An 11,855-nucleotide genomic window follows, 5' to 3' on the forward strand; every position below is an offset into this window, starting at 1 on the left:
AAAAACATAATAAATTGAGTAAAGTGAAATAGACTAGTTATAATTGTAATATAATATAAATAATGTTTGTATTTATTGAAATTTAATTAAAAATGTAAGTTATATTATATAAATAGACAGGTATAGTGGGAAAACCCGAAGGCCCTTACCTTTCTAACATACAACAGACCATACAGTCCTCTTCAAGTTATCTTCCATTTGTTTACCTACAGACCTTTATCAGGCAACACAGTAACTGTTATCTAACATTTTTATTGATAAAATAGGTGGAAAGTAAATAAAATTGTTCTAATTATCCACAATAAAAGTTCACTGCCCTACGTTAAAATATGATACACTTTTACACAAAGGAAATGTCACTCAACGTGTGCGGAAACCACTTGATTTTTTTGTCCATTGAACTTGTGCCGTGAAAGTTAATTTATTTATTATTCGCTAATCGTTTGAAACGTTCGTCCGGAGAAAGGAAAGGTCGGGCAAGAAGTACATAACCCTCGAAAATTGTCAATTTGACGTTGACAGTTGTAGCGTTGCCCTATCTACGAAGTAATTGATCGATCAATTAATCTGGTATAAATCGATTTCCATATTAACCAATAAATTATTCTTCAATACCAATAATTCACATATTAAACGTTATGTACGGTCGGAGCAGTAAGACAATAGACTAAGCCTATAATGATGTTATTAGTAGTGACTGACTGAATATGTACTTAATATTATAATTATAAATCATCTTTATTTGAGTATTTTTCTAATTTGATTTAGTTTTAACTTAATTTAATTGTACTATTTTGTTTTATTGATTTTATAATTGCTAATGTAAATATGGGTTACATGCCTGAAATAAAATTATTTTATTTTATTTATTTATTTTTTTAAACAAAAAACATATTTCTTAATAATCTGTGAGTAAATGAAAGATATATAAATAATTTATAAAAAATATTTTAGATTTTTATTCCTTTTTTGAAATCATTAACAATTATATAAGTATTTAACAAAAAATAGAGCGCACAAATTACGTAGTCATATCTTCTTCTTCGTCGTTCCCGTGCTGAGGATCGCGACCACAGGTTATGGTTTTCCACTCGGTACATATACAGTTACTTAAAAATATCACATAGTGTCACGAAGACTTTTTAATTTAATAAGTACCTAAATACATATTAAAATTGCATTATTATTACTAATCTTTACTTAAGTTTGGATCTAATATAGAGAGAGCTGCACCCACTAAGTGCAGTGATCCAGATACTAAAACAGACGTCTTATTAATGTTGTTATTATTGTTGCATTTTATATCAATTAAAGCATCAGATACACATTCTTTTACTGCTAACTTAGTATGAGAGATAATTTGGTATTTTTTCCAAATTTCGAAATGCTTCTGACATCGTTTTATTAAATCTTCTTGTTCCGCAACTAACGAATAATTGTCATTTGTTTGACTCACAGTTTTATACGCAGTAGGAATAACAAAGTATACTTTTTCAAATGTTATGTTCGTCAAGGGTTTTAGAAGAACTTCAGCATCTCGATCACCAGTTGCACTGAATATCAAAATTTTATCTTCAATACTGAAAAAAAAAACAATGTTCAATTAATATAGTAATAATCGATAGATTAATAATCAATAATCGATTAGAAGAACTCTATAAATGGTTAATAGATTTTCGGGCGAATAATGACAGATAACGTCAGTCAGTTGGTTTTAGTGTTGCAGAGTTATCGATCGCGTTTATCTAAAAAAAATGAGTATTCTATCGATAGCTCGTATCCGAGTGTAGTGTAGATGGAGTGCAATACTATCGGTGATGGCATCAACAGTTAGAGTACGTACCATGAAACAAGTCTCGCAGATTTTTATGGAACTAATTGACAAGTCATACAAAGTCACAATACTTCTATGCAGATTTCGCAGAAGCTGCGCCGCGGGTCTTGTAGAGAAACTTTCGTTGCGCAGACTATCGAAAGTATCGATATTACAACACTAGTTGAGTTGTCAAAGTTTGTGGTTATGTTGTGATGTGAGCTATTGTTATTTGCTTTTATTGAACGAAATCTCATATTTCTTCGAACTTAAAACATAATACTAGATTATAAATATATATTTGCTTTACCTATCACTATGGAATCTCTTGACAAGAAACCTAAGAAGAAACCCACGAAGATCGAGGAGATGACGAAAGAACAAATTCGTGCGGCGATTCTGAAGAAACGGGAATGCAACGCAAAGGCTCAGAGCATCGTGGAGAGCCTTCTGGAAACAGGTATTACTGACACTTACTTCTTGCAATGCCTGCCTGACATCAACCAATCGCATTTTGACGACATAGTAGAAGAACGATGCATTCTTCGCCTTTGTGGTTATCCTGTGTGCTCAAAAACCCTATTGGACAAAGACATACCCAAACAGAAGTACCGAATTTCCCTGAAGACAAATAAAGTATATGACATAACTGCTAGAAAGAGCTTCTGTAGCAATGGGTGTTATAAATCTGCTATGCATGTTAAAAAGCAAATGCTAACAAGTCCATTGTGGTTCAGAGAGTATGAAGAAATACCTAAGTTCCATTTAACACCAATAGACACAGTAGGCAGTCTTGGTCAGGAGATAGATGTGTCATTGATTGAGAAAATCAAGATAAGAACAACAAAGACAACATTCACTTCTATCAACGACTTTGCTAGTGCTAGCCTGAATGATATGACTGACTCTGATCAAAAGGAAATTGAAAATATTATCACTGAAAATGCCACTACACAACAAATTGAAGATAATAAAACAACAATTAATAATGAAATATCGGAAGGTACCAAAACTCCTGAAATAGCATTAACTGAAACACCTGTCACTTTATTACAAACTAAAGAAAATATATCCAATGAAAACATAGAAGCACAACAACATACATCTAAAGCAGAAGACATTAAAGAAATTGTTAAATCTGAATGCAGTAAGGAAGGACTGAAAGAAATTAATAAAACTCCAATAAAGAAGCCACATTCTAATCCGATGAATATTGTTGGTGACATTGTTGAAAGGCCAGAAAGGATAATTGACCCCATTTTATTATCAACACCTGAGGCCCAAGTTAATGAGAATGTGGGTGTAACTGCTAGAGCCATAGTTCTGTCAGCCAAAAAGATTGCAAAGAAAAAGCCACCTGCTGTTACCATACTTACCATAGAAGTTGAGAAATGTCTTGCTGAATGGTTTAGCTTAGACACACTACTGTTTCTGTTTGGTGATGCAAAAGTTAAAGAAATGGTGACAGACAAAGGAGAATGTATAAAAGAATACTTGAATAATTATGCTAGAAGTATATCCTACAATGCAAACACTTATGATCAGTACCAGCAGTTATGTAGGAAACTAAACATGCTCGAGTTGGAGGACCGTCGTTATGACTCACAAACACTGAACAGAGAGACAAAACCTTTGCCAGACTATTCTATGATTAAAGAAGAAAGTAAGAGAATGCAGTTGAAGGTAAAAGCATTCTTAGCTGGTGCAACAGATGTACCAGAAATTGTCACAACAGAACAGAATGTACCGCAAGATGATGCTGCTGTAACACAACTGCCCTTAGTTGATAAAAACGCACAAAACGCCTTAAGGAGACGAATAGTCTGTGAACATTTAAATAAGGTATTACCAGATTTGCTACGGTCCCTCGGCCTGCTAACGCTGTCTATAAGTTCTGATGTAAGATTGATGGTCAACACTTTCAAGTTGAAAGCAAACAACATTATGTTTAAGCCGATACAATGGACCTTGATTGCTATTATAATCATTAAATTACTGTCTCTTAGGGACAAAAGATTGGAGTATTTGTTAGGACAGCAAACTGCTTACCAGCATATGCAGTTGTTACTTCTAAGTTACAAACAAGATGGTGGATATTTAGACAGGCTGATATCTTGGCTCACTGATGTTGATAGACTATTGGACACAAATGATACACAGTTGACCATAGAATAAAGATGTGGTACTTGGAATGTAATGATGATTTATGTGTGATAGTTTTATTACCAAGGAAACTATGTATGTACTACGTCAGAGAGCTATATGTTTTATAGTCTGATAAAAAGGAGTAGAAAGTAGTTACTGGCTCGGTGGAGTTTTAAACTCTCAAGATTTGTCATTGGCGCATCACTAACCGCGGCCAGAACAAAAAGAAATACATATTTTATCTTTAACTAGCCACCAAAGAGATTGGTGGATTGGGTGTGAATTTCACTAGAAAAGCACCACCAATAACTCTGGCAAACTGTATTCGTAATTATTTGTAACAATGACAAATTGTACAAAAATGCACGTAAATACGTACCAAGTACGTACATTTACGTATTGTACGTAAATATATTTATTTTTGTACACTGTAGTTTTTATACGTCACCTGTTATTATCCAGGAACCAATTCGCGCAAATCTCCATAGACTCTTTTGTGTGTGCTCCGTCCAGGTAGAACGTGGCGTAATCCGACCGAATCATTTGGTATCTCCCTGGCCATCGGCATTCTCTTAAACCTATAACCGTTTCTCTCGGCAGAATTGTAATTATTTCGTCTATTTGCTTATCGCTGTCTACAAAAGGGGGGTCGATTTCTGTGAAACCATTTTGTCGTATAACCTTTCCACTGATGGCCTGTTTTCTTAGATGTCTTTGGTTTAATACTTGTAGTTTGGCCAGCCTCATCCAAGAATGAGCCAACTGGATGGCAAGAGAAGCGTTGGTTCTGTAAGCATCTAAATCTACTGGCAAGACGTTTTGGCAGTCTTTAGGGAATGTGTAGGAATCATATTCAGGAACTGTCGTTAGTGTGCACTGAAACAAGAGAGTATTTCTATAAAATCTAGCAATGTAGTGTATTACGAATGAGGGACTTTCCTGGCTATGTTACATAAAAACAATATAGATGGTGTACGATGGTGGTGGTGGTGGATGGTGTGTGGTGGTGGGTGGTGTGATGGTGGTGGTGGAGCATGTACTTAGTTAAGAGACTTTTTGTAATTTTTTCTTTTTTATTTTGGTGCAATAAAGTGTATTTCTATTGTATTGTATGGTGTTGTACAGATATGACGTGATAATTACCTATTTTCTCATTGCTTGAGTACATAATTATTTAAAAGTATAATGTAATGGCAGAGGCCTAAATAAAAATAATTGTTGCTTCTATATTGCTTCTCTTTATTTTGATTAGAACAATAATGGGAGGAAGATGTGTTGCGCCTGGGTGTAATAACACTGTCATCATTTATACCCAAAAATATAGATAAAAGATGCATTATGTCTGTTATTCATGAAATTAGAAGGTTAAACGAAGACAAATCTGTACAGCGCCATCTATATTTCTTTAGCCAGGAATGTCCCTCATTGACAAACATCGAACTTTCGGTTGCATGTGGTCCAATACTGGCAACCTTACCCTAATATCGCAGATTATGCGATATCTAATCCTGCTGTGAAGTCGCTAACTTGTACGAACCTGGACTTCCTCAGCAACGGTCTTCAACACCGGCAGAGCGGCGCGAGGTTGCGTCACAGTGTACGCCTCACAACCTCGCTTCATAATGCCAGCTTTGGCTGCTGCTATCTGTTCTATGGTACTGCCTAATATCGACGTGTGGTCTAATCCGAGAGCTGATATTCCTACCACTGGTACTTTCCTGGAAGGCACAGATATTTATTTACAAACTAGGATCGGATGTAGTGTGACAATACTGACAATGCCCTAAATTAATCCGACCTTATACAAAAAATAATGCCAAGTTTATAGGGAATGTCGATTTTTATAAATTGACTTATCAATTATAAAAGCGACTATCAACATAGTGAAATAATATTATCCTGGACTATCAAAACAAAGTAGACAAATAGAAAATGTGGTGACCATAAACACCATAAATAAATTTTAAAAGCACAGATTGGCCTTATTACTACATAACCGGTCTATATACGTCCTGTACGTCTATATACGCTGGGCTCAGGCCTCCCTTCAATCACTCGAAAGGATATGGCGCATACTCCACCATGCTGCTCCACTGCGGGTTGGTGGAGGTGTGTTAAAGCTAAAATCCGGGACCAACGGCTTAACGTACCCTCCGAAGCACTCTTTCGGACAATCAAGTGATTAAACTTTTAAGTCTGCCAAACAAAAAACAGCCTCACAAAGTGATTTCGACAATGTCGAACCCGGACCTCCAGGTCGTGAGCCCGACGCTCTAACCATTAGACCACAAAGGCTGTCATTACCACCCACCTCAAAACATTAGTATAGTCGACAATTCCGCCGATGCCGACCTCGACTACCGCCACGTCCACCTTCTCCTTGAGGAATATATTGAACGCCAGCACCGTAAGAAACGCGAAGTACTTCGGCATATCACCCTCGTACGCCTGTGAATGAAACCCGTTTCACGTGAGCTGTCAACTTAAGGTGATGCGTTTCAGTCAGCTAGGTAACGCTGCGTCAACAGATGGCGTTACTTCTGCAGTTTTCGTATTTTTTTCCATTTATTCGTTTAGTGTTGAGTTCTGACCCAGTGAAATGTTAGGTGGCGAAATCTTACATACATTATCTTTAAGTTAAGCTACAATTTTGAAGTATTTACTGCAGATATCATATTAAAACATTGCATCAAAAGTTGGTGTCATTTCAATTTGTGTACAAACACGAAGCTGTCACACACACATGCGAACTAGGTTAGCTATTAAAAGAGATGCATAATTTGAAGTCTACTTCTAACTTCTAAATGGCGCATTTGGTAAAGCAGTCGCCGCCATTCTTAAGTTTCACGGTTCAAACCCAAGTGCACGTTTTAATTGTTTTTACTTTTTGTATTTTTTTTTACAATTGAATTTGGCGAACCCGTCTATTTGTACGGAATTTTCAAAAAGTATCACTTTTACCAATAATATTATAATTATACAATAATGTACTTTGCACTAAAGTACCTTCCGTAATTTCCGTATTTTTTATTTTGTAAAATTCTAACAGGCATTAATCGCATCAGTGAACATGCGGCTAACTAAAAAACTACTGAACGGATTTTCATACGGTTTTCACCAATGAGTAGAGTGATTCATGGGCGTGCTTTAGGGTATATAATTTATACAAGTATTTTTTTTGTATAAAATGGTTCAAAAATGATGATGAATGTCAAACATAATTATCGTTACAAATATAGCCGACTTGGAGCTTTCGGCGAAAACGCTGCCTGAGCCCATTGAGATATAACAAAACAACGTATGGTTGAATTGTTCCTTTTTTGTAGGTCTACCGAAAAGTCCACAATATGTCATAATAATTATATTGTGTATAAAGAATTGTGTATATGTATTGTATGATTTTAAAAATAACGATCACAGTACAGTAATAATAAGGTAGATTTTTCCTAAATTGCGTCGGTTCAAACTTTGTCGCATCGCGTTTGAAAGATGTAATAGCGCTTCAGGACGTCCCGCAAGCACGGCGCTGATGTCGCAGTATCCGCATATAATTATTATGACTTGTCATTTAGTTCCAATAAAATCCGCGGGACTTCATTCATATGTCAGTGACAGCTGGTGATAGCATGCGGGACACTTAGCAGCTAATCGAATTCTATGTTGTTTTCGCGCCCAGTCCAGACGACTTGCAGCGCATTTCTGGACTTATATTTACGCGTGGTGTTTATTGTTAGGTTAGTTAGTTCAGGTTAGGACGTCTTTTTTTAACGAGGACGTTAAAAAAAGACGAGGCTGGGACGTATTGAAGTAGTATTTCGATATATACGCGGCCTGAAATGGGCTGTTTCGGGGACCTGAACTGGTTGCTGTCGAACTTATTATCACGTTTTCTTGATTAAAATTCATAAATAAGTCAAATAGAAAAAAAGAAAAAAGATTTTCGTTAGTTTTAGATATGTCATGATGTCTGTGATGTTTGTTTATTATACATAAGAATTTCAAAATTTATCTTATTTTTTTTCCCAAAGGGCAAGGCAAAGGGAACTATGCCCATACAGCCATGTCTTGTGTTTTTTTTTCTTAATGATGATTAATGAAATGATGAAACCTAAGCCCCCACCCTCGGAGCAGACTCCTACTCCGAACCCCAAACGAAGTAAGCGGCTTGTTGGCGCAAAGCGAAAATAGATAGGTACACTTTGTTTATTGAATATTCCGATTTAATAATACTATCGGGAATGTTTTCCGACTAACTTAATGTGATCATTAACTACAAAACACCACTTCGTATTGATTATTTAGATTATTCAATGAAGAAAGCAACCTTCCCGTTCCCGGTCCCGGTCCCACCAAAAAGTCCGCGGCAAAGAGAATATAAATAAATCTGTATGTTGGATGGAAAAACAATTAATTATAAATGATTACTATTTAGGCCGGCAAATGCAACAACTTTTTTTTTGATTTGGTTTTCCCCGAAGGGTAAGGCAAAGGGAACTATGCCCATACAGCCATTTCATTTTATGTATTGATTTTTTATTATAATATATGTCCTCTTTTGAAACACGGTACTTACCCATTATTTAAAAATGTTTAAATAATATGCGTTAAAACAAAAATATTTTTCCAATATTCCTTTTCTCAGATTGTAGTATTTTTAGTTTTTTATTTATATTTATTCTCTTCATACAAAATCTCTTTATAAATTGTCACTGACATTCTATTACACTTGTCAAGTAGTCAAAGCCTTTAGAGAAAAAAAAACTATCACGCACACAAACTAACATTGACACCTCTACACGCTCAGCAAATACACTGTAATCTGCACCACTACAAATGTAGAATTGATCAAAATTGAGGGTCTGAAATATGGTACTTCTCGTATTCGGACCCTAAATTTTTGTTAGTTTGCGAAAATAATACACCAAAATATTACTATTTATCGGTTTTATAACAATATTCCTCTATCCGTTTTCCTGTAGCACTGCATCAACTTTTGTATGGAAAACGAATCACCTTAATTCTGTCGGCTTATCGGCCAATATAAAAATTTGGAAGGGTTTTTACTTTTTCTGCCTAAAATTGACGTGTGTTCCATAAATTTTATACCTGTCGATTACCCGTCCCTTTCTTTTTAAGCACATAAGAAAATGACAGGTATAACTTAAAATAAATTTAGGTGGTGTTTACAGGAATCAGTACTGATAAATTGGGTATTTGACTGGGTCAAAAATAAATTATAAAATGCTAATCTCAAATAGAATCCAGTCAAATCAATTTTGTTTTATTTTTCGAATTTTATTCCCGAATTAAGTAACAATTAGTACGACGTTTGATCGTTTTTATTGATGACGTCACTGTTCAGTATTTCCATACAAACTCCAAAGAAAATTTTCGTTTTGACATTTTGTAAAAAGTATCTGATTTGACTAGGTTGTCAATTATTAAATAAATAAGTAAGATACCTGTGAGCTGTACAGCAGATCGTAAACGTGATGGAAGTGGCGCGCGAACTGTTCCCTGGTGATGAGCGCGCCGTGGAAGCGGATGCGCTCGCGCACGGCCACCAGGTGCGGCGACGTGAACAGCCCCGTGCGGAACCCGTGCGCGCGCAACACCGACTCGCACATCGCGCTTGTTGAACCCTGAAATACGACGTATTTATTACGTGTTCAAATTTTAGTACAAATCCTTCATTTCTGTACAGTCATGTCATGAGCAATATAATGTATACACTTTATATATTCTTATATATACTTTATTATTAATGCTGGTGACCGTACGTATATTTAAAGAAAGAAAGAAAATATTTATTTCCATATTGGACGCCACATGCACAAACTTAAATTACAGATATTAAAAAAAAAAAACAAAGACAAATATAATATAGTATAATATTTACTTTTTAGTACTTTTTTTCGCCATCAGAATATAGTGAAGCAACATAGGGGTCGACATCCATGTCGACCCATATATTGCTTCACTATATTGATCTTGGAAGATCTTGACTGACTGACTGAAGTTCTTGATTGACTTGGATCTTGGAAGATCCAAGTATCAAGCTTCATTTATTTTTCTATATGCCCATTACAATATATTTTTGAATAATTATGTACCCCAAGCAATGAGAAAATAGGTAAACAGTGTCATCTATATTTTTTTGGGGAACAAAGCCTTAAAAGTCCATCAAAGGGTTCTTACAGATTGAGACATAACTTTTATTATATATTTTAAGACAATTAGACAACTGACAGTTATTTATCTATATTGGCCCCGATTCCTGCAGATGCAATGATTTTCAAATTTATAGATGGATTATAAATAATTGTCACATGCTCAGCGGTAAAGGAAAAAAACATCATGAGGAAACCCACATTTCTAAGAAATGCGTATTGGGCTGGTTTTTCCCTTCGTGGTCGAAAGATTGGACACGCAGTCTCTTCTGTAAAAAATTGGACCTATCAAAGTTTTAGGTCAGGTAAGCGGATCCTGTGAAAAACGGGTTAATGCTAGGGATATGTTAATTGAAAAACTTACTTTTCCCTTAGTGCCAGCAACATGTATCACAGACAGTTCATCTAGTTTGGACATTGTCACTCCAGATCTTAACAAATAGTTCTCCATGTCTTGTAGATTTGTACATCTCTGTAACACAATGCACAATGAAATAGTTAATTTTTTTTAAATATATTTTTCAAATTGATTTCAAAAGTAAGTTATTTTATTATTAAACCTCTGAGCGAAAGGGACACTAGTGATCTTATAAAGTTTTATTTAAATTGGGGTATAGATATACTCAGAATGTCCAATATTTAAATATTTTTTCATATTGATTTGAAAAGTAAGTTATTTTATTATTAAACTTCTAAGCGAAAGGGACATGAGTGATCTTAGAAAGTTTCATATTTCCTGTCATATTTTCCCTTTTTTATGAATAATTCACTTACTTCTGATCCTGACCTGATGTTTTTTCTAATCTGATCCAGCGTTGATTTGTTAGACTGAAGAGAATTTAGTTTACGCACTGCATCCTATAAAATAAATAAAATCGGTAAGTACCTATGGTGTTCAAATAATATTTTTCCTTCATACATAATGGTTAATAAATAAAATTATTACACAATAATGACTCAGCTTTAATTTACCAGTAAACAAACCTAATATATAAACCAATAAACAGTAGTAATTAAAAGGAAATTATAGTACATTTAGTAGGAAACATTTTAAAATAATTTACTTCATACAGTGTATTAAGAGTTATTATTAAGTAGTACAACATCCTGGCAATTTGGTAAAGTACACAACTTTCACTTTTATTTAAACCAATAATTCAATACTTATATGGGTTCTAAAACTCAAGCTACGCTTACAAACTTCGTTATCACTGGTTACATACTATTATTACAACATTTGATCGATAAGCTACGTACCTCATAACTAGAACTCGAGGAAGACATTCTTGCTATTCTGTTCTCCAAGAAACCGCGTCGTAGACTGACCCCTGCCACCAGCCACGCACGTGCGAGGCCTCTTACGACGCAATCCAATTGCATCTATACAAAAAACGACCTCGACGAGACACACACCCGCTACGCTAATCACTCGGCCAGTTATCAATCCATGACATAAGCAGGCTCCATCAACTATCAATGGCTATTGTGACATCTGACCTGTGTCGTATGATATAGCCAGAATACTGAATATTACCAGTAACCAGCAATTTTCCGCGATTTACGTATCAAAACATAACCTCAACGAAGCGCAGCGGCGTGAGAAAGGAGTTTGACAGATTTGACAGCTCAAATCAGCTGATCAGTTGCAAAGGAACTCTTACATATTATAAAGCCAATTGTGATTATATTTTTTCAATTCAATCTCCTTTTAATTAATTTAATTTTTG

At 35.1% G+C, this 11,855-nt stretch overlaps 3 protein-coding genes across 4 annotated transcripts in view; 1 reads left to right on the forward strand and 2 right to left on the reverse strand.

Annotated features, from left to right (window-relative positions):
* Positions 1–496, reverse strand: part of LOC126382234 (uncharacterized) — a 39,117-nt gene extending 38,621 nt beyond the window's left edge. For both annotated transcript variants that reach the window (XM_050032037.1, XM_050032036.1), the window contains exon 1: positions 150–496. The gene's annotated coding sequence lies outside the window, so the exon portion shown is untranslated. The remainder of the gene's footprint in view (positions 1–149) is intronic.
* Positions 497–932: 436 nt separating this feature from the next.
* On the reverse strand, positions 933–11,748 carry LOC126382218 (folylpolyglutamate synthase, mitochondrial-like). The gene is made up of 8 exons (XM_050031995.1): positions 11,386–11,748; positions 10,903–10,986; positions 10,493–10,600; positions 9,421–9,600; positions 6,270–6,406; positions 5,496–5,676; positions 4,407–4,834; positions 933–1,580 (listed from the first exon to the last, which is right to left on the reverse strand). The coding sequence occupies exons 1-8, from the start codon at positions 11,506–11,508 to the stop codon at positions 1,190–1,192; spliced, it is 1,632 nt and encodes a 543-aa protein (XP_049887952.1). The 5' UTR covers positions 11,509–11,748; the 3' UTR covers positions 933–1,189.
* On the forward strand, positions 2,006–4,384 carry LOC126382214 (putative RNA polymerase II subunit B1 CTD phosphatase RPAP2). The gene has a single exon (XM_050031990.1). The coding sequence runs from the start codon at positions 2,132–2,134 to the stop codon at positions 3,986–3,988; it is 1,857 nt and encodes a 618-aa protein (XP_049887947.1). The 5' UTR covers positions 2,006–2,131; the 3' UTR covers positions 3,989–4,384.
* Positions 11,749–11,855: the final 107 nt, after the last annotated feature.

This window comes from Pectinophora gossypiella, chromosome 3 (assembly GCF_024362695.1).
Source record: "Pectinophora gossypiella chromosome 3, ilPecGoss1.1, whole genome shotgun sequence".
Lineage (NCBI taxonomy): Eukaryota > Metazoa > Arthropoda > Insecta > Lepidoptera > Gelechiidae > Pectinophora > Pectinophora gossypiella.